General features: G+C 38.1%; 2 protein-coding genes across 2 annotated transcripts in view; both read right to left on the minus strand.

Annotated features, from left to right (window-relative positions):
• LOC139734447 (transcription factor Dp-1-like) overlaps positions 1-1,790 on the minus strand; it is a 62,552-nt gene extending 60,762 nt beyond the window's left edge. Inside the window, exon 1 of the mRNA XM_071645232.1 lies at positions 1,540-1,790. Within this exon, the coding sequence (XP_071501333.1) occupies positions 1,540-1,588 (49 nt within the window). The 5' untranslated portion in view covers positions 1,589-1,790. The remainder of the gene's footprint in view (positions 1-1,539) is intronic.
• A 14,312-nt stretch (positions 1,791-16,102) lies between these two features.
• LOC139734436 (tripeptidyl-peptidase 2-like) overlaps positions 16,103-26,875 on the minus strand; it is a 45,141-nt gene continuing 34,368 nt past the window's right edge. Inside the window, exons 22-26 of the mRNA XM_071645221.1 lie at positions 25,715-25,811; positions 21,747-21,877; positions 20,885-21,293; positions 20,088-20,213; positions 16,103-16,553 (exon numbers count right to left, since the gene is read on the minus strand). Of these exons, the coding sequence (XP_071501322.1) occupies positions 16,464-16,553; positions 20,088-20,213; positions 20,885-21,293; positions 21,747-21,877; positions 25,715-25,811 (853 nt within the window). The 3' untranslated portion in view covers positions 16,103-16,463. The remainder of the gene's footprint in view (positions 16,554-20,087; positions 20,214-20,884; positions 21,294-21,746; positions 21,878-25,714; positions 25,812-26,875) is intronic.

The following is a 26,875-nucleotide window of genomic DNA, read 5'->3' on the forward strand; positions in this document are numbered from 1 at the left end:
AAAATATCATTCTTGTTGTCAGGTGGATTTGCTGGCAAGCACCATTTAGACAAGGATTACATGAATAATCATCGCATCACAGATCATGGTTACCATATCTCAGCAGTGAATTTACAAACCAAAATGCCTGTTGGAAACGACCTTTTTCTGCTCATGCTCTAAGTGGAATTACGAACTGGTCTATTCTCCCTCATGCACACGCACACACACACACACACACACACACACACACACACATAAGAATTAGCACATACTCTTCCGTAATAAAAGAGATCTAGACAACATGGACATGTATGGTGATACATGGCATACATTGTAGTAACACAAAAGGGTTAAAGCAGTGGCAATACAGACAGTGTTCACTTGCACAGCATATGGCTATTCAGCTTTGATCTAAACAATAATTTGTATTACCCTCACACTAGGTTAGGTAGTTTCGAAATATTTTGTGACACAAAAATAACTGATGTCAATGAAATTAGAGGTAGTAATAGAACCTCTACAAGACTATAATGTTAGAAAGGAAGACTTTCATAATGATAAGGCAGGTAGGTCCTACCTCAGTGGGTGTGGGTAGATACATGATAAACTATTAACATTACTATAAATTAGGGCAAGGACTTGGTGAAAGTTTGACCGAAAGATCGGTCTGTATCTGGTCGTCGGGGATATGTTCCGCGAAGACTGCGTCTGGCTTCAAGGATCCCCTCATGTCTACGGAGGAGAGTGATAACGTCAATAAAAATAAAAGACTCCTCCGGACAGATGGATCTTTCTGTCTAGGTGAAAGCATGCTGAATTAATTGCCATTGACCCTTCCTCTTTAAAAGTGGCAGTAGGCCTACATCACATGATCATTCTTACTACATAGATCTACAGCTAGCGTTACTCTCTAGTCTGTGACTGTGTTCTATGTATTAGTATTTTAGCAACAGACCAGGTGCTCTTGTGATACGCGCACACACATGTAAATTTGAATCTGCAAGAATCTTCAGGATTGAAGGAGGCAGAATAAACAGAAGAAGAAGAAGACCATGGATTACACAAAGCAATCATGCTACGAGCCGGCTGCATCTGTGTAAATAGGCCTACATGGTGATATGCCTGCTACTAGTTTTAAAAGTGCCAGCATTGATCATCATTGATTGTGCCTTGTGTTTTGTGGTTTGACTTTGAGGGATTCTTAATCTTAGTAATCTAACGTTAGACTACCTTTCTACGATTGTAACACTAACTGTCCAGATCAAGGATCAAGGTGCATGAGCCATGCTTGGTTTAGCTTTTTCTACATATGGAAATTCACATGAACATGAGAAGTGTAAATCACGTCAGAAGAAACAACGTGATTAGATATCTATAGATCTAGGTAAATACGGCTTGCGAGCGTGGCGAGGTAAAGTATTGAAAGCCAACATGTTCTGAAAAGTGGAAGCACTTTGGAATTCACACCCGCACACGTCCACACGTCCACTCTCCATTCCACTCGAACAAAACAAACCACAAGGAAAACTGTTATGAAATAGACGATGATCGTCTCACCTTCCGTGACCCACATACTCGTTAGACTAGTCGTTGCCGATTGATCCATTGTTGGTGGGTCTAAATGGCTGATTTGGAGAAATAAAACCGTGAAACAGTCATTGGTTTTCCCCTTGTCTCGAGATGTTTCCGATGTGATTTTCTTACGATACTACGTAGTCTGACATGGTCGGCGTTTACGTGTACGTATGGCATATGGGACAACTGCATGGGGTTTGATCACCAACCGATACAGGGTTTAGCCTCGAAGCTATCGGGCCTGAGACCGAGTACGAGTGGTGGCGTCCCATGGAATGCGCACGTAAAACTCGATCGTGTCACTCTCTCCGGAGCTCCCTGTCGTTCATTTACGTGTGTTGTTATGGAGAATTTAAAGCCCCCGGCCGCAACGGCGAGCTGTCAGGTCAGCAACTAACGCAAATATTCCAACAAAGTGTATGTAAATTTTTGACATGTACGTATCTGTAAAATTCGAATATCGGGAAAGTTAGTTGCATTCAATGGCGAGTTAAAATATTTCATGGTTCTGATGAAAATTACTGATTACATCGGTCTTCGTCATTTTCCGTAGAAAACTAAGCTTGGCGGTGGCCGAGAAACAGCAGCCATGATTCGTCAAATACGTGTCACATGACCCAAACAAACGCACGCGCACTGCGCTACAAATGTCGCACTCCCTGTTTACATATGCAAATTACTTTGGGGTTCTGAAATGTTGCGTGATCGTGGGTTAGTTTCTGTGCGATTTCCATGGCTATTCACAAAGACGAGATAAAGTTAAAACAGTCGTGCAGTTCATCGAAAGATTTCATGGCAGTTTGATAAAAGTGCCGGAGGAATAAAATTCTTAGATGATAGCTGCCGGGTGCTGCTGGGAGAGCAAACTAATGAATATCAATCAATAGGGGGCGCAATTCTTAATGTACTTGCGTTCTTAAAATGAATAACTTTCTACAATCATGAGGACCCAAAAGCGGTTCTTATGTATTGAGTAACATATCTGCAAAATAAATCCTCATCGTTAGCCCGAAAGACAGTGAAAGTAATTTCAAAAGAAAGACATAATCTTGTGTAAGAACGTGAAACAAATGGACTTCAAGCACAATTGAGTCAACATAATTTTCCCCATTTGTATCTCCTCGTCCTCACGTCTGCTTTATCCAGGAAGTCCTGTATCTCTACCCTTCCCCCTTCTTTCCGCCTCATTCCCCTTTCCTCTTTTTTTTTCATTCACGCGACACCGTTGTTGTCATTTTCATACATTCATTAATGCTATTTTAAGTTTTTAAAGACACAGATACACTTCTCCTTTGGGAGTAGTTTCTGTAACAATTTGAGTTCTTGCATCATCTGCTATAGTCTAATAAATCACCGTGTTCAAAATACTTATCACTTTAGGAATTTTGTAACACTCAACAGCTGTGCAGATCCTAAAAAAGAAATCTCCTTTTTTTAATGACATTGCCAACAAATGATTACCACTGACATTAACTTAAGTCAAGGATATGAGCATCACACCCCTTTTTCAAACCCATTGTTCTTTAAGATGTTACTCATTCCATTCAAGTTTAGAGGATTGTAAGGCATTTTTTGTTTTGTTGTTATTGTGTTTTTTTAAGGAGGTATCACATACCTAGCTGATTTTATCAAGAATAGACAAATCATACTGGTTAGTGCTTCAAATCAAAGATGCTTAACTAATACTCAAAATCAAGACTTTGATAGCAAAACGAGTTAACTTGGTTTTTGTTAAGTTCAGATAGGCCAGTAATGTTGCGATTAAAGCTGCTAAAAACATTAAAAACTTATAAGAAAATATGGGATATTTTAAATCTTAACTTTAAGAATATTCTCTGTTATGTTACATGTAAGGTATGAGTGGAAATGTTTTATTTTGCTCTGTCCGATTATCTTTCAGAATGTTTAAAAATGACGCATAGCCCATTTTACAATCATAAGCTTTTCAAATTTTCTCTAAAATATGCTAAATACATGTTTGGGTGATGAGCTGAGAAATATTTCAATTTTCAACGAGAAGAACCCTAGAAATGGTATCTTAGATAATCAGCTAGGGTTAGTTGTTATAGAATTGATATTTATACTGAATATAATGAACATGCCAACTTCCCAGCAGGTTTTCCTTCTTCTTCTTCTTCTTCTTCTTCTTCTTCTTCTTCTTCTTCTTATTCATTTTGCCTACTGCTTACTTATGCTCAGACAATTTTCTGAGGTGGAATATATAAAATATTTGTTTCTCTTGTTACATCTATACAGGAATGAATAATACACAGACACACACACACATATATGTATATGTAATATATATATATATATATATATATATATATATATATATATACATATATATGAAGAGTTTGTTTGCAAAAACCGATAAGTCCATTTTTGAAGATTTTGAAGTACGGTCTCTGTCATAAAGTACAAAATAATACCTTTTAAATGATATATTAGTCACTACATATAAAGGTATATTTTTGAGGTTATGGTCAAAAGGAGCAAAAATGTTCTTATTATTCTCTTTATTTTTCTTGACCTTTAATCGCAAATATCTCCATTTGACAAATATGGACTTATCGGTTTTTGCAAACAAACTCTTCATATATATATATATATATATATGCATATATATATACGATGAACATAAGAATATAAGAAGATTTTCTAACTATATATATATATATATATATATAGAGAGAGAGAGAGAGAGAGAGCGAGAGAGAGAGAGAGAGTATGTGTGTGTGTGTGGTTTAATGAAAGAACAGATAAATGACATTTTCCATTTTTGTATGTTTTTGGATGAAGAAAAATGAAATCTCTTCAAAGATATTGCACACTTCTCATAACAAGAAATATTTTTGAGGATATAAAATCACCACATTCATTTTACTTTTTTAATGTATTTTTTTCAGCAGTTTCAATCTTAAATAATATGTCAAGTTGATAAGAATGGTTAGACTTTTTTTTACATTTAAACTCTTCATATATATATATATATATATATACATATGCATGTGTGTGTGTGTGTGTGTGTGTGTGTGTTTGTACTGCCAAATAAGTTTATGTGCATATTTGTGTGTGTATTACTTTCATGACAAGAGTTTTATTTTTACAGGTATCAAGTGCTAATTTATTTATGAAATGATATTAAGGGAGAATGAAACCAAAAGTAGTGGAACATGTCAGCAAAAGTTTGAAGAAAATAGGACAACCCATTTACAAGTTATGCATTTTTGAAGTTTCAATGCCTCCGTCGCTGGATGAGAAGACTACATTTTTTGATGTCACATACAGTCGAAATAAAGAAAATAAAGAAAATTCATTACATTCTCACTTTTCTAATATAATGAAAGAGCACTTGACTTTCCTTTTTTTCAGAAAGCAGAGAGAATAGTATTACCATTAACATTTATATATTATGTCAGTAAAAAGTTGAGGGGATGTGTACTTTTCAATCAAAATGAGTTTGTGGAATTCTAAATTATATTTTCTTTATTTTGTCTTCCACAGGTGATGTCACAAACAGAAGTAGTCTTCTCAACCAGTGATTGCTGTACCAAACCTTTCAAGAATTAATAACTTTTCAATGGAAAGTTATCAAAGAGCTTTATGGAAAAAGTCAGATTCCCAACCAATGGATAATATCACATTAAATGGTATTAAAAATAAATGATCCTTATTTGTAAGCCAATTCAATCAATTCATTTTGTATAATATCGGCCCAGAACTTGCTACTAAAATTATTAATACTCATGTTCATTTTACAGATTATCTCTCCGACAAAAATTGAGTCTTTTTATTTAAACCTAACAAATACCAGTGAAATTGTTAACATTAACCAATCTCTTAATAGTTCAAAATGTTTCCCCTTTGACAAAACAAGTATGACGCTTCTTAAAGAAGTCATTTATCCACTCGCAGAATCATTAGCTTATATAGTCAGTCTCTCTCTGTCACAAGGTGTTTTTCCAGATTTGCTAAAAGTAGCTAAAGTTAAGCCCATATTTAAAAAGATGATCCCCATGAAATTAGTAATTATTGTCCCATTTCTCTATTGCCTAGTATATCCAAAATTTGAGAAAAAAGTTTTTCCTAGATTACTCAAATTAATTTCTAAACATGATATACTTATTTCAAATCAATATGGTTTCAGGAAGAATTATTCTACTGATTTAGCATTAATTCAAATTTATGATACAATCACAAGTGTTATTGCTAATAAAGAACATGTAGGTATATTCTGTGATTTGAGTAAGGTCTTCGACACTCTTGACCACGCTATTTTACTCTCCAAACTCAGTTAATATGGTATTCGGGGTCAAGCATTTTCATGGTTTAAAGATTATTTAACCAATAGAAGACAGTATGTTACTTTTAATGGGTTGATTCCGATCCTCTTCTAGTCAAATGCGGTGTTCCTAAAGGCTCCATCTTTGGCCCGCTATCATTCCTTCTCTATGTCAATGTTATCATTAGTACATCCTCCCTTCTTTCTTTTGTTTTATATTGCTGATGATACATAATGTATTATATTCTCATAAAGATCCCAAGACTTAAATGATACATTGTACTTTGAATGTTGAATCTGGTAAAGTATCAAATTGGTTAAAGTTCAATAAACTTTCTTTGAATGTAAAAAAGGCTTTCATAATACAGATATGCTGATACATATCAAGATTAATGAAATACCATAAGAAAAGAAAACAAACTCAAAATATTTGGGAGTGTGTATAGACCAAACCTCGACTTGGAATGAAGATTTGTATCATGTCATAACGTGCATTTCTAAAAACATTGAGATCATTTCCAAGCTGAAATTCTCCTCTTTCATCTAACTTTATTTTTATTATACAATTCCTTAATTCTCCCATATATATAAAAGTTATTGCAATATTGTATGGGCAAACTGTGGCTCCACCAAAATAGATTATATCTTTAAATTACAAAAGAAAGTTACATGTATTTGTACTGGATTGCATTTCTTAGCTCCTACTGATTCTTTATCTTATCAACTTAAAACATTGAAGGTTTCTGATTTGAATATTATTCAAGCAGCAGTTGTTATGTTTAAGAATATTCATGATCAACTTCTATCATCTGTTAACTACATGCTTAGGTTTAAAACTTCTGTCCACTCGCACCCTACATGTATATGTAGAAATTTATATCTTTTGAATCCCAAATGATTAGTGACACACAAATCTATCAAACATTTCGGTCCGGACATTTGGAATAATCTTCCAGATAACAGAAAATCTTGTTCAACTATCTATTCCTTACAAGCTACACTTAAATACAGTGTCATGAATATGCATTTTATACAAAGGAGGTGTGGCCTGTTTGGCCTAGGTGAAGTCAAGATGGCTCATTTTCGAGTGACGCTGGGACCATGCTGTCCGAGGAATTCAGAGGGAGGAATAAAGTTGTTATAACTTTAAGTTTTCGCGTGATGGTGAATTATTCCGTGTCACGAATTTCCCTCATTCCGTAATAACAGTCATATCTAATTGTTGGCTAATGATTGTTATTTGTTCAATCTCTGTTTTTCTTCATTCAACTGCATTCTGCACTCACACCTGCAATTGCACTGCACCCATGATCGCTCAGTTTTCGTCAAGAGAGTTGTTGCCGAATAGTCTTTTTATGAGGCCCCATTCATTTCAAGCTTAATCGCTCATGATGGTGGTGTCCTACATTCAATTATCTCTGTTACTTACTGGAAAATAGTACATTATATACAGTATATATATATCTTATTGCATGTTTCTGTATTATGTATACTGCTCAATATAGTTTCTTATGTTTATCTATTTGTGTAATGTTATATTACCATTATAAATCACTGCACTTATTTGTTTTGTGCTTTTGAAATTTGTATTCAATTTGTATTTCATTGAAAGCAGAAATAAATCAAATCAAATCAAATAAAAAAATGGATTCTCCACTTTTTGTTAATCTTTGCTGATGTGTTTTACTTGTATTGTTGTATTCACTCAATGTACATTTATCTTTAGGACTTCAATCCCCTTTAACCTTGCAAACACCTCTACCCCTGTTAATAAAAGAATGTACCTAAAATAGATATTTCATAAAAATTTAAATATTAAATTGAAGTTCAGTAGTCTTCCCCCAAAATGTCATATCACAGCAAGCCATAAAACACACACGCACAGCAAGTTTTCATGTCAATTTGCACTGTTTAATGAAGTCAACTTACTAAAACCTTACAGCACAAACACTTGTAGATATCATATTCCACTCAACTACGACAGAAGGACAGGGGCTAACCTCACTCACTGAAGCTCCTGCGGTATCGTTCCAAAGTTAACACTCGACTTTTACATCACAAAAACACACAGTCCTATACCTCAATCTGTTAACCTACAACAGACCTTTTCACCCATTTTCATTAGATACTAAAAAGCTGTATATTAGTCTCTTTTTTTTTGTAATCAACTACCACATACTATATCATCTCAACATCTTAACCATTAACTTATGTACTGCAATCACAAGTGGTTTTACCATAGCCACTGTTGCTTCTCTGCATATCACACTGTGGTCTAATTACTGTTAGAATGATACCCAGAAAATTAGAAAATGACAAAAAAAAGAAAAGAATAAAAGAGAGAGCAAAAAATTCTGTTAACTAGATGCATCTCTGCACTGGAAATGCCTGCCATACATAATCCTGATGCTCTTCATGATTATCAAAAGTAAGCTAGACAATATGATGTCCAAAGACAGTATCAATAACAGATAGTACTTCCAGTGTCCATGGATACAGAAGCTTTAACTTTAAGCCATTCACAAACCAAAATGAAATCAGACCAGTAGTGGTGTGATCTACATAGCATACCATCATGGTTTGTATTGGAGTCACCATGATATAAATAACTATATACCAACATTTTCTCCTCCTCTTTTTTTTCCCTCTGGTTGCAACAACATTCCAAACAATATTCTGGAATAGGTGCAAAGACATGACGCAAATCCAGCCCCATTGCAATATAAATGTTTCTGACACTGTCCAGAATCAAGCAGCATCATTATTTTGTGAAGCTACTTAAAGATGCAGTCGGACTTTCTAAAATTGTGCAAGCAATATCAAAGCTATGATGACTGATCTTGCTACCTGCAGCCATCTTGTTTTTGCATCTCTTTCGCTCCGATCTGGTCAAACTCCCGGCATCGACGGTTTCTAAGAATATTCCATTATCTGATATTGCACAGCTTAAAATCGCAACTACGGAATCGGCAGCAGTAAGAACACAAACAGAATTTTCACAAGTACTCAAAAGTTCTGACATGGAGGATCTTTCGCGTATGGTCTGCATTAAGAGAATATGGTTAAATGAGAACAAGTTCTTTCTACAGAGCAGTCAGTAAGTCTCCTGATAAAGTGGAGAGCTAATGATTTGAGCCTCATTCGAGATCCCTGTCCACACGGTAGACTGTGATCTAGACTTCATTCCTCCTCCTATTCAGCGGGTAGTAAAAATGCCTTTTTCATCCCAAGAGGTATAATAAATTCAAATGCAACATTCAAAGTGGGAAACATGTTTGTCTTAAGCACTATATCAATTTTCCATATTATTATTATCATTATTATTAAACGTGATAAACTACATAATTCGTCTGCACCTTCTCCTTTTTTTGTGTGTTTTCATCATAATAAGCATTTACTGAACCCAAATAGTGATCTGAAGACTGACTTAAAGTCAGCTTCATCATCACTAACAAGAGTCATAATAATAATAATTAAAAAAAATATGGAGTAGAACAAATCAGTTGCACCAACACACCTTCAGGTGTATCCCTGTGTTCACACTTGTAACTGATGTACATTTTATCACTTCTACTTCACTCATAACTACATTTTTCTAAAGAGAAACGGATAACTGTTTTACTGGTTATACTGGCATTAAATATACTAAGCACCACCATATCAGACCCACATTGACGTAATAAATTAGAGGGCTGACTGGGTTCATTTACTAGAATTGACCAGACTGGTTCTGAGGTACATGTCTGTAACACAAGTATAACAACAGCAGATTCAATATATTGCATCTACAGAAGAAAGAGAGTATCAAAAACCCGACGCGGCAATGATGCTTAGAGATGATCGACAGACGAGATCACCCACATCTGAGCATTTGCGGAAACACGGTTGCCATGGACGACAAGGGGGAACCACTGTACCGTTGTAATGATGAAGACAGCAGCAAAAGTGCTGGCGGTGACGACTGTCAAGATGATGTTGACCAATGATGGCGGTATACAGAAATGACAATAAGGCCACGATTATGTGACAGTGAAAGATATCACCCCCCCCCCCACTTTCCCCCACTTGAGCCCAGATAATTTCCTATCACTGCTGTCAGCACTGAGCACCAAAGTGATGATGTCACCATCTTTTGTTACAGCTTGGGTTGGTACCCAGTGCACGTATAATAAACAATTGGGCCAGGTAAGGTTGTTTAGAACCACTTTCCATGGCGATAAATGGCCATGACATCATACTTTGGTACCCTATTTGCATCGGGGCAACTTCTTCCTGCCATGTAGGCCTACAATTATCCTAATACACGTATGGGTATTGGCTGGCTGGTTGTGATAATTGCAACCTTCTCCTGATCTTTAGTCAGTATCCCACAGCCAGTGAGGCTGTGAGCTCTGGTTTCTGAAGACCTTTGGCTCAGTTTACATTTCGTTTCAGTGTCCAAAACATACATATCTATAGTTTCCCTCACTCTTCTACTCCATGTAACCTTTGGAGTCAGTGGTCATATCAAATTGTTGCCAATTTGAGGGCTAACTAACTGCATATAATGAAGCTGCATCAGGCTGAAAACTGTCATTACTCAACTTCTGTATTTTGAAGAAGGAAAAAAGAAGAAGACAGATATGCATTCATTTTTTAGAAAAATCTACATCCAGCATGAAGATACACGTACATGTATCCATCATCTCCATTAACATGTACTTTGTTACTGATTTGACTTCGATATGCATGCCTGGTAACAGCATTTGTACACATCTGAATTGACGCATGCCATGTGCTTTGCAAGACTGTTTGCAATCTCTCCTATGGAGTCATTTAATCGAAGATAACAGGGTGTACTTTGACACAAAGTGCTACATTTGACTGATATTTCTGACAACAGGGAACAGTGGTAGACCGCACAAATGGATTTCTCTTAATACAATATTTACACCTGCGAGAGTCGTAGTACCTATACTGATATACTTCAAAGAAAAGGCACTGTCAAATCCGTCTCGAATCTAAATGAGGTAATTTTGCTTAGTGTTTTTAGCACATCTGAAACCTACATGCTGACATATTAAGTGACCCTAGTTGCTTAGGCGGACTGCTCCAAAAATGCAATAATAATAATACTGTAACACTGTACCATTCTTCCATCCAGCAACCATGTGCAATTCCTGCAACACAGTGGCTGTGACCTATGACCTTGAGAACCACACCACCCTGGGAAAAGTTCTGGGTGAAAAACGATCAATCGAATGACTGCTCCTCTAAAGGAGTATGGGTGAACTCGTTAGAATTAAGTAGACTTAAGGGCGACGAGTACCAACCTTCTTGTTTGGACCCTGTGTAATTCACATAGCAATCAAAAATATTCTTATCAAATTCTTGAGTCTCACTTTGGAAGACACGTGACGTGGCATTTAATTTTTTTTTTTTTCATCTCTCCCTCTCTCTTTCCAATTTTTGATTGTGCTCAACACAGAGCAATACATCAAAAACATGTTTTATTCTGGAAGGCTTAGGCTACGGGTTTAAAAAACGTAAAAGTTCTTCCGGCAAAGCATTATTATGTGCTCCTACTGACTCAAACCGACTCCTTACTCTCCACAGTTGCACTGGTAATTCTCGGTTTCATCACGTCTACATGGAAATAGAGAATGACACTTGTGGAAAAAAAAAAGACATCCATCCAGTTCTAAACAAGTTGATTACAGAACAGCAAATGTTGATAGGAACCGCCTTGGTAATTGCTGCACCTAACGAAACTATTGATACAATTATGTCACCTCGTGGAGAAGATATTAAGTGACTTAGTTTCAATTGTCCAAAACTGAGAATACCAAACACATTCGCGTGGAAAAAGAAATTGCGATTGGAGGCTTCAATTACATGTAAATTTGAAATCGCCTTTTGCCGAACATGATAAAATAGTGGGACAATTCACACTTGTAAGCCATGGAACAACCCAGGTGGAAACAGGAAAGTTACATTGTGCTATGTTATCTATTGCTAATCTGTTTTTTTTTTTAAGTTAACACAGTGTACATGTCATATTCACACAGTTTATAACATTTTTTTGTATCATTATTATTCATGTTCAAAAAAGGGAAAGCACACAGATTTCAGTAAGACTTCAAAAAAATCACTTAAAGAAAAAAAACAAATCACAAATGTAATTCTAGAAACATTTTAGCATAAAATCCAAGGCAAAATAAGCAAGAAAATCCTATAAAAACATAAAGATACATATGCAGGAAATAGAATTTCAGTAACTAATTCAACCAAGTAGCAACAATTGCTCAATTATCTTATGAAAAGCATAATCAAGTTTCTTCACATTGCTGTGCTTTTAAGATATATTATCCTGTACATTATACTTCCCTGTAAATTTTTTTTTTTTTTTTTTTGCAAAACAGGTTTCTCACGGTAAACATGAAGATAAACAGTGAAGAAAAAAATTGTCAAGACATTGTTAAAAATACCGCGTCTCCACGGCATGTAAGACGTTCTTAAAAGCCATTGGCAGATTATGACGACTGGGCAGTACAGCTACACACCGTGATAAAATACCAGTAGTAAAAATGACCAGTCACAGTACATCACAAGTGTGGAATGGTCAAGCTATATAGCTAAACATTTCTCACCATTACTCACGCTTTTCTACCACTTTGACAAAAGGGACAATACATAGTGACGTCACACGAGCGCTTTGTCTGATCATAAGCAGTAGCAACGAAACCTTTGCAACCACTTACTCGCGATAAGTTCACCATTTACATGTCATGTCTATCTATACATTTGTCATTGCAAAAAATGTATGTATTGACTACAGAGGTAAGGTAATCCCCTAATGCATAGCACTTACTAACGCTAGCTCTCTAGACTATGTTGTAAACTGCTAAAAGAATAAACGGCACATCGTTCTGCACAAAAATTTCTGACCACAATAAGAGAGCCTCTGGATGTAATATTGTGAAGTAACAAGTAACCTTCGTCTTCCCAAATCTGATAAACATACAAATATTTTACAAAACACACATTTACGGTATATTTAAAAAGAAAAAAAAAATCACTTCACATTCATAGTTCTGTATCACGATGACAGGTTCCTTGATATTTACTCTGCCAACTTCAATCTAGAAGGGGCTGCTATATATTACATACAGAAATGTCAACTCTAAACTGGCCTTCAAATTTCTTCATCCCTGTATAGCGTTTCATAGCAAAGCATTATGAACGCCATCAAAATAATGTACACGTAAGTCAAGAGTTCTCTCTGAAGCTTTCAAAAGCCCTCTGCCAATATTTTTTCCCCCTGACAATAAAGTACAATGAAAAGATAGTCCAAATGTAAATCCAAACACAGGACAAGTACAGTAGTCAGTCAGAAGCAGCAAAAAATTTCCATCATGCACACGGTGAACACGTGACAGTACAGCAGCACAGATGTAGCGTTTGAGAACATTTTTTTTCAAATGCGACATATGACACCACGAACTCGTCACAGTCATGTTTTCCTCCTTGAAGTATTTCTGGCATGTCTTACTTCAAAAGCAGCTGAACTAATGTATACTGGTACCAAGCCAAGGTCACTTCCCTTAATGACCACTCCCTGACTACCATGTTATCTTCCTTGTTGACATGAATGTAGGGGAGGGGGGATTTTTTTAATCACTAACTATTTGCCCTCACCACATGTTTAAGTTTAACCTAGATTTTGATAAAGAAAAACAAAATTTTGAGAGAAAGTTTCAAAACTTTCTCCTTCCTGATTGAGCACTTGGTATAAAAGACAAAGTTTGATTGGTGACAAAGTACCCTACCCGCTACAAAGACATGGGTTTATAGAACAATGTACCTTGATCAACAAGTGTTTTGTTGCATGTGTGTATGTGTGCGTGTGTTTTTTCCTTCAGTTCTAAAGGCTCATTTAAAGTTATTAGCCAGATTTTTTCTGTTTTCGTTAATTAGCTCTCTTCATCTATGCCTTACCTTTAGATTTGTGTCATAAGATGTCCCCTGGTAATGGCTTTGAAGACGAGAGGTAAACGCTGGAGCACATGCTTCCCAAAATTACATCTCTGGCTCTTATCAATGCCTCTGACAGACAGTCCTCCCTTTCACCAGGATATGACCATCATTTGCTTTAGTCCGACAAAGTGTCGGGATAGCTAGGTGCAGAAAAGTCCACATCACACAGCTGAATATGAAATATTGGTTGACGGCCAACTATGCAGTTGCCAGACATTTTAGTTTTGATAGGTTCAAACTATGGAAAGTGAAAACTATTTTCAAGAAGAAAAAAAAAAAAAGAGAGCACATTAATAAAATATAGAGACCAAATTTGGCACAGAGCTTGATTTTTTTTCTGTCCTGTTTTGTTTTATTTTTGTTTTTAGTTTTTGGAGAGTTTTTTTTTTTTTTTTTTTGGGGGGGGGAATAAATGTCAATCTTTGATTAATGTATGGTGGTGGTGATGACATAAATCGTTCTGGTGCTGTAAGAAAGTGTTTCATGTGATTTCAAGTACCATTCACCCAGTAGGCCCTATGTGGATACTATGTGAGTGAACATGCCAAGCCACCCTCCTACTAACCATCCTCGTATGATGCAACAATCCTACATGAGTACAATAAACCCCCAAAAATAACTTGTGCGTGGGACTACACCCTGATGTTGCATAGAAAGTATTTCGGAATACATTTTATGACTTCGATACAAACTATTCTTCCCTGAGGGTCTGTCAGCTCGTTGATACACATGTTTGCCTCGCGTTACTTTGCACGAAACTCTCGTGCCTTCAATTGTGCTTTTCGTGGAAAGCATACATGTAAGTACAAATCACTTGTTTATTCTCTAGTTATGTTTCAGTTTAGATATATGTCTTTTTTCTAAAGCCCACTGTGCAAACTTTATGGAAATATGATTCTAAAGTATGCTATCCTCTGTCAGTACTGCCCTCGAAATAGGTTTCGTGCAGTAGTCCTTGAAGTTTTGTCATGGACATGAAACTGCTGCCAAATATATGCCTTGCGATGCATATACAACCCATTTGCTTCAAATGTTTTCAGCTACATTATGGAGTAGTCTGCTCAGGTATATCATGTTCTTCTACTTTTTCATTTCCTACTCTCCACAAAAAAAAAGAAAAGAAAAAGGAAATAGAAGCCGGCTACAGATGGCTGTTCAGAGTGATATTGAAAGAAAATAAAGGATTCGCCAGCAACCGCACTGTAATGTGGTTCAGTTCTTGTTCATATGTCAATCGAAAGGCAGCCCAGGGTAAGTGGATGAACATGCTCTCACATCCACCCCTTTCCCTTCATGCTGAGCAATATGGCAGCTGAGATTCAGTAGGACTTAAGCTACATAGACGTCGTACTGGCAACAATGACCTTCTGGTTAAAAAATAACGAAGTGATGGTGTGATGTTATTATGACAAGACATGGCGTGCATCTCATGTGATGTGACATTACCCAATTCTTCCATTAGACAGATTTCTTTCGAGTCTTCATTCACATATGATTTGCCAGTATATAACATCATACCTTGCTATTAAAGAAAGAAATTGTAGCAACTGGTATCACTGAAGTAATTGTTGCTGCATGTGGAACAAATGTTGTGGACACCTGAAGAGAATGGACAATCTATTCACCATGTAGGTATACTGTGACTTTCACAATGCATAAGGCAATATACAGTGAAGGGAAGTCAAAATGAGGGGAAAATTGGGATTTTGATTCTGCATCCTTGTTTGTGGCTCTACAAACTCTCATTTCATTATCTACCAAATATAGATTTCTCACCAGACAATTTGTGGGAAGGGAAATTACATTTGAATGCATACATGCTTTGTTGTATTTGGTAGATATTAATTATTTGGTATTCAAGTCGTTTGGTAGATTTCAATCATTTGGTATTACGCTGTTGATCATAGTTGCCATTGCATATAAAAACTGGAGAGGAATTCAGAGTTTCTGAACAGGCAGTGTATCTTGCAGCTTCTGAGGCACACAGCCACGGAGCATGATGGCATTGCTTAGTCCCACCTACTGATTTTCTAGTATTGTCCAGCCAAGCATGGCTATACGCACACAAACATTAGCAGTTAGTGATCACGTACAAATGCCCACATATGATTCAGCACCTTCTTTACTGCGCACGATGCGTTGTGGGCAGATCTATGAGAGGCAGTGCATAAATCACATCTCGTGATATGACCTTGAACGCATTATGTAACCAATTTGACACATGACATCCAAGGGTCTGGAGGTCAAACGTCGTATCTTGATCCAGACTGTCAGCCAATATCCCACGTCTGTACTTACATTGCTATAATAACTTTTCCCCAACAGTTGAGAAAGATTTCAACTCATTTACTAGATTGGTTTCTCATTTTCTCCCATTCCACTGAACATGGGGGTTATATTACTCTCTGGTCTCCGGACAGTTCTACCAACTGTCTCTGCTCTGCTACAACAACAACAACAACAACAACAACAACAAAACCCCCCGAAACTATACGTCCCACTACGCCCCCCTCAACGTCATCTTGGCGAAACTCCATCTGACATCCCCTTGATGGAGGAGATGGTGGTAGCGGCGTCCCGTCATCCACGCACTTCTCCCAAATTCCTAGAAGGGAATGAAATTGGCCGGATACTTGACCGGCAGCCAGTTGACCGTGTGACGAACCATGTGCTCCCAGCCTAGTGACTTGTACACCTGAAAAGGGACCAAGAAAGGACAGGAAAAAAAAAGAAAGAAAGAAAGGAAATGAAACTAATGCAAACCACACTGAGCTTTCCTCTCATGTTGAATGATCATTAAAGGCATTACAGCCAATTTAAACACTTTGAAAATCCCCCTTAAAGGTCCAACATTGTGTATACCCTAAAGTAAAATAATGACTACTTGTGAGTACAGGTCAGAATTGTGTTCAAACAATCTTCTGTTGTATGATTATTAAAGATACTACAGAGGTCAGATATGGCAAAATCCTCTATAACAAGTTGATTCTGTGCATCCCAACTCCTTATATTCCTTGTTTTTGTACACTGATATAATGAGTAGCCTGATATAATGAGGTAATCCATAGTTCTGAGGTCCTCGTTTAAACAAGGTTCCCTTGTATGAGAAACATTCCATCCAGGGCATATTCGGCATCATTTTCCTTGCGATCTCTTTCCAAGATTTGAAAATTATTAAAACTGATTTGCAAAATATCGTAGAGCGAGGCATTGAAGATCTTGTTTAGTAATTGGTTCATTACGCCTTTGAATAACGACTGTCCTTTTTTTTTCTCCATCAACTTCTGTATTCAATTCTTGATCCTGACGCAATATCCACTTTAATATACAAAATCTTATTCATTAAAATGCAACGCCATAAACCTGCTTGTAAACAGAAATAATAGCAAAATTGTAGAACACCTTCTTCCATTAAATTGCAACAACAAACTAACAGAGACAAAAAGGGGCCTGAGCTTTTGATCCTAGCACATCTTCATCAGAGGCAATTTGAACAGAAAAAAAAAAAAATGCAACAGCAATCGAAGCTGAACTTTGACAGGATGTTCACTGATAACGGAATACTAGCAGTGCCTTAACATGAACTTTGCTTGCAGATTCGGGAGTAAAGGTAAAGGGCTTTGGCCTTTATACCACTCCAGCTGCAAGCTCTCTTGGGCACATTCTACATCCAGCCAGAAGCGTCAAAGGGATGGTACAGTGTTGGTGGCGATGAGAATTGGGCTTTTAGCTTTTTGCGAGATACCAAGAAAACACTTATGAAATAGTACAGAGCATACCATTTTAAGAGGAATTCAAAATATATTTCATGAAAAACGGGTTTGGAATGACTGAAACATCAAAAAACAAAGTAAACCAAAGCCATCGTAATAAAAGGTGGGTCCCATACTTTAATAGAATCGCCCTGTTTTGAATATCTCAGCCATCTCAAAACCAATTTTCATCAAATAAACGTTGAATTCCTCATGGAATGACATACTCTTTCATATTTCATAGGAGGTTTAAAAAATGTTAGAAACCTGAAATCAGGTCTCAACCAAAACTATAAGATCCCTTTAACGAGGAAAATACTTCAGATCTGAAACAGGATGTGGGATCATCGAGAAAGAGAAGGGATCCTGTTTCAGTCTTCGCAATTATCTCCCAGTCACCTGACGAAGAGAGACGGCTGCTAAATTTGGTATTGCATTTCTGGTTGGTATCGTAACTGGCTTGACATCCTCTTTCTCTTTGGATCTGCATACCAGAACATTTTAAAGGAATGGTATAGTTTTGGTTGAGAAGGGACTTCAACATTTTTGTGAGATAATGAGAAACCTCTCGAAATATTAAAGAAACAAAATTTGATGAGGAATTCAGTTTATATGATAAAAATGCATTTTGACATGGTCAAGATACATAAAAAAACAAACAAAGAGGTTCTATTTAGGTGGTACCCACCTTTTTTTAGGACCACTTTGTTTCACTTTGTTGTTTTTTCTTTTGATATCTCAGACATTTCAAAACCAATTTTCATCAAATAAACTTTGAAATCCTCCTAGAATTGTATGCTCTTTCATATTTCATGAGTGGTTTCTAATCATCTTGCAAAAAGTTAAAATCTGAAACCCCCATCTCAACAAAAACTGAATTATCCCTTTAAAGGGTGTAATCCTTTATTGGGATTCTTGCTGCAAAACTCCCATTGTAGTTTTGATGAGAAGAGGGCGTGGCTAGAGGGTGTGGCAAAAGGGGAAGAGTGATGGAGGAGACAAAAAGGGCATAAGGACAGGAGATATATAGGAAGAGGGATGGATGAGAGATGGAATGACAGAGGAGTTCGGTTGACCTCTGATTTTTTTATTTATTTATTTGTTGTCTTTGCGAATGTATTTTGTATGTATGTACGCATGTATGTTTTTTATTTTTAGTCATTTTTATGTTGTATATTATATCATTATTTATGTTTATTATGCAGTTGCAATAGGGTGCACCTTACCCGACAAGCGTTTGCTTCCTATAGGTGTCACCCAAATGAATCCTTGTAATATTTACCTTGTTTTATATCCGAAATAAATGTGAATTGAATTGAATTGAATTGAATTTCTGATTGGGGTGCTGGACAGTACTGGAAAAGAAGAAGAAGGAGGAGGAGGAGGAGGAGGAGGAGAAGAAGAAGAGGAGGAAGAAAGGGAGAGAGTGAAAAGGGGAAAGAAGGAGAAAGAGAGGAAAGGAGAGATGAAGGGAGAAATAATGAGAACAGGGTAGACACAGGAAGAGGGATAGAGTGACAAAGGAGCTAAATGGAGAGGGAGAAAGACAGCATAAAAAAGGAAAAGGGAAGAGAAAGGAAAAGAGCGATAGGAGATAGAGCATGACAGCAGGGGAGACGCAGAAAGAAGGATAGAATGACTAGTATGACAAAGGAGAGAAAGAGAAGCAGAGAGATGGAGGGAGTGGTGAAAGAGATGTAGTATGAGAACAGAGAAGATGAGGGAAGAGGGATGGGGGATTGAGGAGAGAAAAGTAAAAAGAATGGGAAAGAGAGCAAGCGAACGGGGTGAAAGCGACAGAGTGAAAGAGGAAAGGAAGAGAGGAAAGATAGAGAGATAGAAGTGAGAGGCAACGAGCAGAGAAGAGTGATGGAGGGGTGAAAAGGAGAGAGAGAAGGGAGGAATGTAAAGGGGAGGAGAGGGAGAAACGAAGGAGATAAAAAGAGAGTAAGATAGAGTGTGAAAGGAGAGAGGGAGGGGAAAGGAAAATGATGGAGAGAGAAGAAGAAAGAAGGGGAGAGTAAGGAAAAGAATGGTGTGGAGAGAGAGAGAGAGATGGAGAGATAAACAGAGAAGGGAAGCACTGGAAAAATAAATCCAACATGGCCACAGTTTTGACGCAATATCATTCACATTGCTACATCCCATAGCACTGCCATTCTAGCAGGAGTTGCTATCATTGAAACTTTCTAATGAAATGGAGCCCCAGAACAGAAACCAAACTAAATTGTGAAACTGAAGCACCAAAGGACGTGATGGTTATTTCCAGCACATTGTGAGAGCTTATGACTTTAATGTGAACGTGACATTGCATGAGGTATTATGAATGACAACTGGCAAAAGGCCCAACACTATGTCCCCCCTGAACATTAAATGCAAGAAAGGCTTATGAAACTGGAACTTGGCAGACCCAAGCTCTCATTTCCTGTCACCTCGGAGACGTGACCTTTTGTCATTCTGACCGGAGAAAAACTGACCTCAATGATCCTCAGTTCGCTGTCCTTTGATGGCCTAGACTCCATCTCCAGCTGTTTCAGCATGCACTTCAGCCGACGCCCACTGTGCTTGTTGACTTGAGCATGTCGAGTGGTGAAGAGCAGTACCTGTTTTTTTTAGTAAGACAGGAGAGACGTTCCACTGAATAGGATGGTTGCATTCTACGACGTCAGACAAATCACTGGTTTCCTTACGAACAAACCACAAAGCTAGACAACTTTTGTGCAATTATCATTTGTTTTCGGGGCTGGGCCAATTTCGGCAGAACCTCACTTGGTTATGTCGTCATGATAACAACATATGTGGGCAGTTACTTTTTGTGTTGGTTCAACCAAGCCCTGAATTTGTGAACATTTCCCTACCGCCAAATATTTGCATTGCAGTAGCATCAAACCCCTGTCTACGAGAACATGAGCAGATGACGCTAAGCGCCGTTTGATTCAAATGGACCAGTCCATTATCAGTGTTAAAATCTGTGCTAATTGTTTCTGGTCCTAATAGAGCCAAGCAATGAACTGCTTGCGGTATCCAATGCTTCCAATTCTTCCACTGCTAGCACCAGAATTGCTCTGCCTATCTTAACTACCAACTACCAGTAGGCGAAGTAAGCTTAGGAAGTCCTTTTTCTTTCTTTTTTACTTTCTTTGTGGGTCGTTTCTTTCATTTTTTTTTTCTTCTCTTCTTCATTTTTAACAGCTGCATTTCTTTACATGTGACTGCTTAGCTTTGCAGACCTCCTTTATTTTATTCCCAGCTCTTTCTCCACACAAAAACACACCTTCTTCTCCTCCGCGTCAGCCCACTTTAGCACCTCACGATACGTGTCCTCCACCTCTTCCCTCATCTTGTTCTCCTCCTCCTGGGACATGGCCGGAGGCGAAGCGGACGTTGATACAGACGACGACGATGAAGACGATGTTGACACGACAGCGGAGGCTACTGACGAAGCGGATGTTCCGGTGGGAGCAGGAGAGGTGATCGTCGTGGCAACACTGCTGGTGGTGCTGGGTGTGGTCGTGGTGCTTGCAGTGGTGGTCGTGGTGGTGGCAGTGGTTTTTGTGACAGAAGATGGGGTGGGGTCCGTTTCCGTGGAGACAGAATCGGTTGCAGTGAGGACTTGATCAGCCAGGGCGATGCCCTTCAGGCAAAGGGCGGAGATTAAATGATGTTTCTGCTTTTCCATCTCTCTGAAGAGTAAAAAATAAAACAAAAGCAAAACAGAACGAACAAATATGAGCATGAGTTTGCAGCAGGTGAAGTTTCAAAATTGACTGAATACTTGCATCACATCAGAGATAAAAACAAATTCTAATTTAGCACGGGCAGCTCCTTTAGTGAGAGTACACTCTTCTCTCACATGGCCCCCGCCTTTATTAGCACATCACAGATGCCAGGTCTTCATATCCCACACCCGTCTCAGCTGGAATAGGAACCTGCGATCTTATGGTTAAGAGTTTGAAGACCTAACCATTCTACCACTAGTCAACTGTCAATACACAAAAACCTCCTGATTTGACTGAATTGCTTGATATCTATCTAGCATCCATGGAGAGTTCAATTGACAAAAAAGAGTAATTAGTCACTTCAAATGACGGACTGCCGAAGATGATAGTCAAGAAATCAAAACTAAATTCCCTTACTGCTTGGTACTGAGTGCATCGGGTCGTGTGTCATTTTTCACAGCCAGATATATCGCCAACTCTGATTGGTCGATCAGAGAAAGTACGGCATTGGCTGCGTCCACAATTTCTGGAAGAGTCTTGCTCCTTTCCTGCAGTAATGAGAAGGGGGGAATAAAAAATAGAAATCACAAAGTTTTACGTGAGGGTACATACTTCTACCCTCAATGTCTCTTGCTCACGGTTACAAAAGATATCAAATGCTCAATATAAGAGTTGGTTATTCTTCAAAAAATTTGTATCAAAAATAAAATGAAATGAATGCATGGCAAGCCAAAAGGAAATTCAGTAAATTTGCCAAGTGTCTGTAATTATCAGAAACACAATTAAAACAATGCATTTCTGCCAAAATTTGTTCACCATTCTATAAAACAGATAATGCACATGCACGTGCGTGTGCACAGACAGAAAGATAGTGTTACAGTGAACTCCCAGGCTGTAGAGCAAGTGAGATAATGACACAAATAAGCAGTGCTGCCAATCTCTGCACATCAACAAACAAACAAACAAACAAACAAACAAACAAACAAACAAACAAACAAATCTATGCAGAGCGAGGCAAACATTTTGAAGGCAAAGTGGAGCAATTCCACATGGTACTAAATTTGCTAAATCAAATTTGAATAAAAAAAGAAAAAGAAAAGGAGTAGTAAGTTTGCTAAATCAAATTGCAGAAAAAAAAAGGAAAAGTAGACTCATTTATAAGCCATAGTTTCTTATTTTGGATGAAGGAAAAACATATTATGTGCGGTAAAAACATACTGGTTGAGAGCTCTGTATTAAAAGGAGATGCAAACTTTATGACTGGGCAATAAAACTGTACAGTACAGAGCTCCCAGCAAGTCAGACAAATAGCTCTTAGACTGATGGGAGGGGGGGGGGGGGGGGATACACTTGTGGCAGCACCTACTTCAAGCAGAGAATAGATGGCAGCATTTTGATCACTGAATCGGCCACTTTTCGGTGGCTGTGACCCTGGGGGCATCCCAAGGGTTTAAAGTCTTCTACCAATCCCTCCTCAGTCACAGCACACCAGCTGCATGAAGGTAGACTTGATGTGCTTTCGGTCTTATCTCACTATCAGTGTTTGCTTTACAGATATGACATTTCCTGGAATCACCAATGATAAGATCTTCTGACGTGTGTCAATACATTGCAATAAAAACACAAAGCGTAATGTCCCACTTGTCTACTCTGTCGTCCGCACAAAGAACACTCTGGAGTGTTTGATTTTTACATTAGCCATTTTTGTATAAATACTACAAAACAAATAGAATCTCTCTTGCAGACTTCAAGCATGTCGAAAGGGGGGCGGGGGACTCACATACCAGAGAAGTTCTTTCAACTATGCGACTCGTCTTGCCAGCCATATCTGGGACCCATGGTAGTCTTCATAATACAGGCACTTTCTATGTGCAAACAGTTTATTATTATCAGTATATAACTGAAGAGCTGGTTTTCAAGTCAAACCATTGTTTGAAACTCCTGGTTGCCCGCTTCAAGCAGCAGATTACGTGCACACTTCATATGCCGAGCCTTTTAACCCAACAGCTCTAATCTTATTAACCCGTTGAGGACAATTCTGGAGTATACTCAGGCAAGCGACTATGGGAAATGCGTGTTGTAGCAAATTCAAACTGTCCTCAATGGGTTAAGTTCCTTCTTTTTGTTCATTCTTTTACTATTGCCATAAAAATCATCCCACCATCCTCCTTCTTCCCATAAAAGTACAGTCACCTCTCTGGTGTCTTCTGCTCTGGTTGAAAGACATTCCAGGGCATTGGTGCATCAATAAAAATGACTGAAGTATCTACGTGCAGATGTTCAAGTACGGAACTGCACTCATCTCCTTATAGCAAAGGCTGAAGTCTGTGCTTCAAGTATGTGGATTTCAGAAAAAAAAAGTGACATAATCCTGAGCAGTTTGCAACAATCTGAATGCACACTCCAAAGAGACATGTTTGCTCTTTCTAAATGCTGCCAAAGTAAATACACAGACGAGAACCGACAAGCTACAGGAGGTGATCCCGTCCCATTAAAGACTCAGTGGTGGGGAGATTCATGGATGGCCCAATTCATTTGCTGCCCACAGGGGTACATTAAAAAACCATGTATAGCAGCGGCCAGCAAATATGTGCATCATAGCTTATGCTGCTCAGTAACGGTTGACTCCAGTCGAGATTCTTCGGCGATGTTTGTACAGTTGAACCTCTCGTATCCGGACAAGTCGGGACCGGGGCTCATCCGGATAAGAGATTTGGCCGGATACGGGAGACTCAATGCTTTATACATGTACATACATACACATGTACAGTAGCCCATTGTAGTACCACATGTAGTAATGTGTATACTGCAGCCTTTTCATTGTTACACTCAGTAGCAGACCCCAAAATAGAGGTTCGTGTTTGCAAGAATGAAATCATTTTCTTTTATAAATTCTTGGGATTATTTACCTAAATAACTATTAAGAAATGTATCAAATATCACTAATTCACGTGTGTTTGTGTAGGGGTTCTCAAGGAGTTGGGAATCCCCTTTTCCTCCCGTAATTATTTTTTTAAAAAATCACGGCGAGATTGCGTCCGTATAATAGAGAGATCCGGATAAAGGGAGGCCGGATAAGAGAGGTTCAACTGTACTTTAACAGAGCTCAGTGATAAAGCTGTACACAATCTGTTTAAAGGGGATTCTTGAATATCTCTGAGTTGGACCAGCCTTCTCACTCCATGGTATCCCAACGCTACCAGGGCCATGTTTCATAAAGCTGTTCGTAAAGTTACGAACGACTTACAAGTGACTGGTGATCAGTTTTTGTGCTGAATTATTGAAATTCTGATAAGTATAGCACATCAGAACTGATCACCAGTCACTCGTAAGTCGTTCCTAACTTCACGAACAGCTTTATGAAACACCCCCCGGGCCTTTAATGGCACATGGTAGCAACCCTCATTTTCAGGGCAAAGGGGGGGGGGGGGGCTTATCAGCAAGTGATTATCACATGACGCGGTGAGCAATAAAACCTCGCCCTGTGCATATTTGCAATAAATATCGGTTCAAGGTCACAACTCATCATTTAAATCTCAAAGAATTTCTTTTTCTCTTTATCACCATGTGACTACAAAAATCTCTCAAGCACTGGGGGTAAACAGAGGAAATGAGAGTATCATTTGTTGGTTTTAATTGCAAGAAGCGGAAGGGACTCTGATCTCAATTTTTAAGAGCAAATGTCATTCTTTATACTAAACTAAAAGACAATAATAAACAACATCAAAAACTATAAGCTTCAAGCCAACAAAATTTTGTGGGAGTACCAGCAGAGCAACTACCTTTGGGTGAGCAAAACTGACTAATCTAGATCATTATTCAACAAGCAGTATTGGCAAATCGTATCTGCTTGAAGTATCCAGAAGTTTTTGCGACAAGGCATCATCTTGTGCACTGTCTTTTATCCAAAGAGGTGAACATATTTCGCTGCAGCCTTCTACATCCAGATACCAGATTCACAAAGTAGGTGATAGTACAGGGGTACCCTGCCAAGCACTATAACTCTAGTTTGGTCTTGCTTCATGCACTTTTAATATCATCTTTCTTGCATTACTGCAAAGGATGTGTATGATTAGGTATCCATTCCTTGTGGGTCTGCACAAAAAGTCTTTGGCTGCCCCTAGAAGTTTCCAAGTGTTTGCATAGTACTTGATATGACACTCCAAACAGCAGATGTGGAGTTATTTCTTCCTCTGTGGATGATCCAAACGTGACTACGGCCATGCCCTTTTTTCTGCAAAGCAGATTTGAACCTTGATCCCAACTACTCTCCGCTGATGAATATAACACAGTTTGCGGTTTAAACCCTTTGTCTTCGAATCGGCCCCCCCCCCCCAAGAAGACTTGCTCTAGAGGGAGACTACACCAAGTACACAATATCATACCTTGTGGTTTTCCTTCTTGTTCAGTTGTGCGACGTGGAGAGGTAGGTGAGACGGGTATTGTTCAGCGAGTTCCTTGTACAGATCATCTCCTTCTAACCTGTACAAAATGAAGCATCACAAATAATATCATTTTTAAACCAGTGAAGACATCAATGATTTTGTTTTAGTTATTTTTTTAATCTATAAGGGGCAGTTTACAGCTTCTTGCATTCAGATGCAAAATGAGCCTCTTCAGAAATTGCAATCTATGTGACTGAATACTGTACACTCTATATATTTGACAGTCGTTTTACTTTCTCTTTAGCAAGTCGACTGACACTCACCATATCGACACCGAAGTAACATCAAAATATTGCCTCCTGTTACACAAAGCGATAGAGTACCAAAGTGATGACGTCACAATCTTCTGTTTTAGTTTGAATTGGAACCAAGCATGCATAAACACTCGGGCCAGGTCAGGTTGTATAAAACAAGTTCCCATGGCAATGAATAGCTATGACATCACACTGACTGTGGTACTCTATGTATATCACCTCAAAGGTGGATAATCATTAGCTTTGCTTCTTGAAAGAGAACAATACTTATTTCTCATCCCATCACCACGGTCCTCCATTATGAATTCAACCACTTGCGAACTTGTCTTACAAGCCCCAATTTGTTGAATGTATGGTGTATACAGTATCTTTTTGAGGTTACAGTGTGTCACAGAGGGCTGCTGATCAGTTCAGTTTCATTTATTTTCCATCCGACATCCAACAAAGGGTACAACAAAATACGATTTTGTTGATTGGTCAGACCGGGGTAAATTTCAGCCGCTGGACAAAGAGTAATGGAATACACACCCAAATATTTACATCTACTCAGCAAACACTCATGCACAGTGACACCGATTCTTTGTACATCTCAACCAAGTCTTGAGTCTCATAACAACAAAATCAAACAAACAATAGCACAAAGAGCAAAATCCATCAGCGACACTACCAGGATCCTAATGGGGCCGTACAAGGATCTGCAGCGAAACCGAAATCTACGAAAACAGATTGAAACCAGTAACAGACAAAAGAAGTATGACATAAAGAGCCGAGGAAAAAACCAACAAATGACAATTAATATCATCATTAATGCGATAGTACCATCAATGTTATTAAAATCTTTATTGCC

Source organism: Diadema antillarum, unplaced genomic scaffold, assembly GCF_040938485.1.
Source record: "Diadema antillarum isolate AM-2024a unplaced genomic scaffold, OU_Dant_1.0 seq00000526_RagTag, whole genome shotgun sequence".
Taxonomy (NCBI): domain Eukaryota; kingdom Metazoa; phylum Echinodermata; class Echinoidea; order Diadematoida; family Diadematidae; genus Diadema; species Diadema antillarum.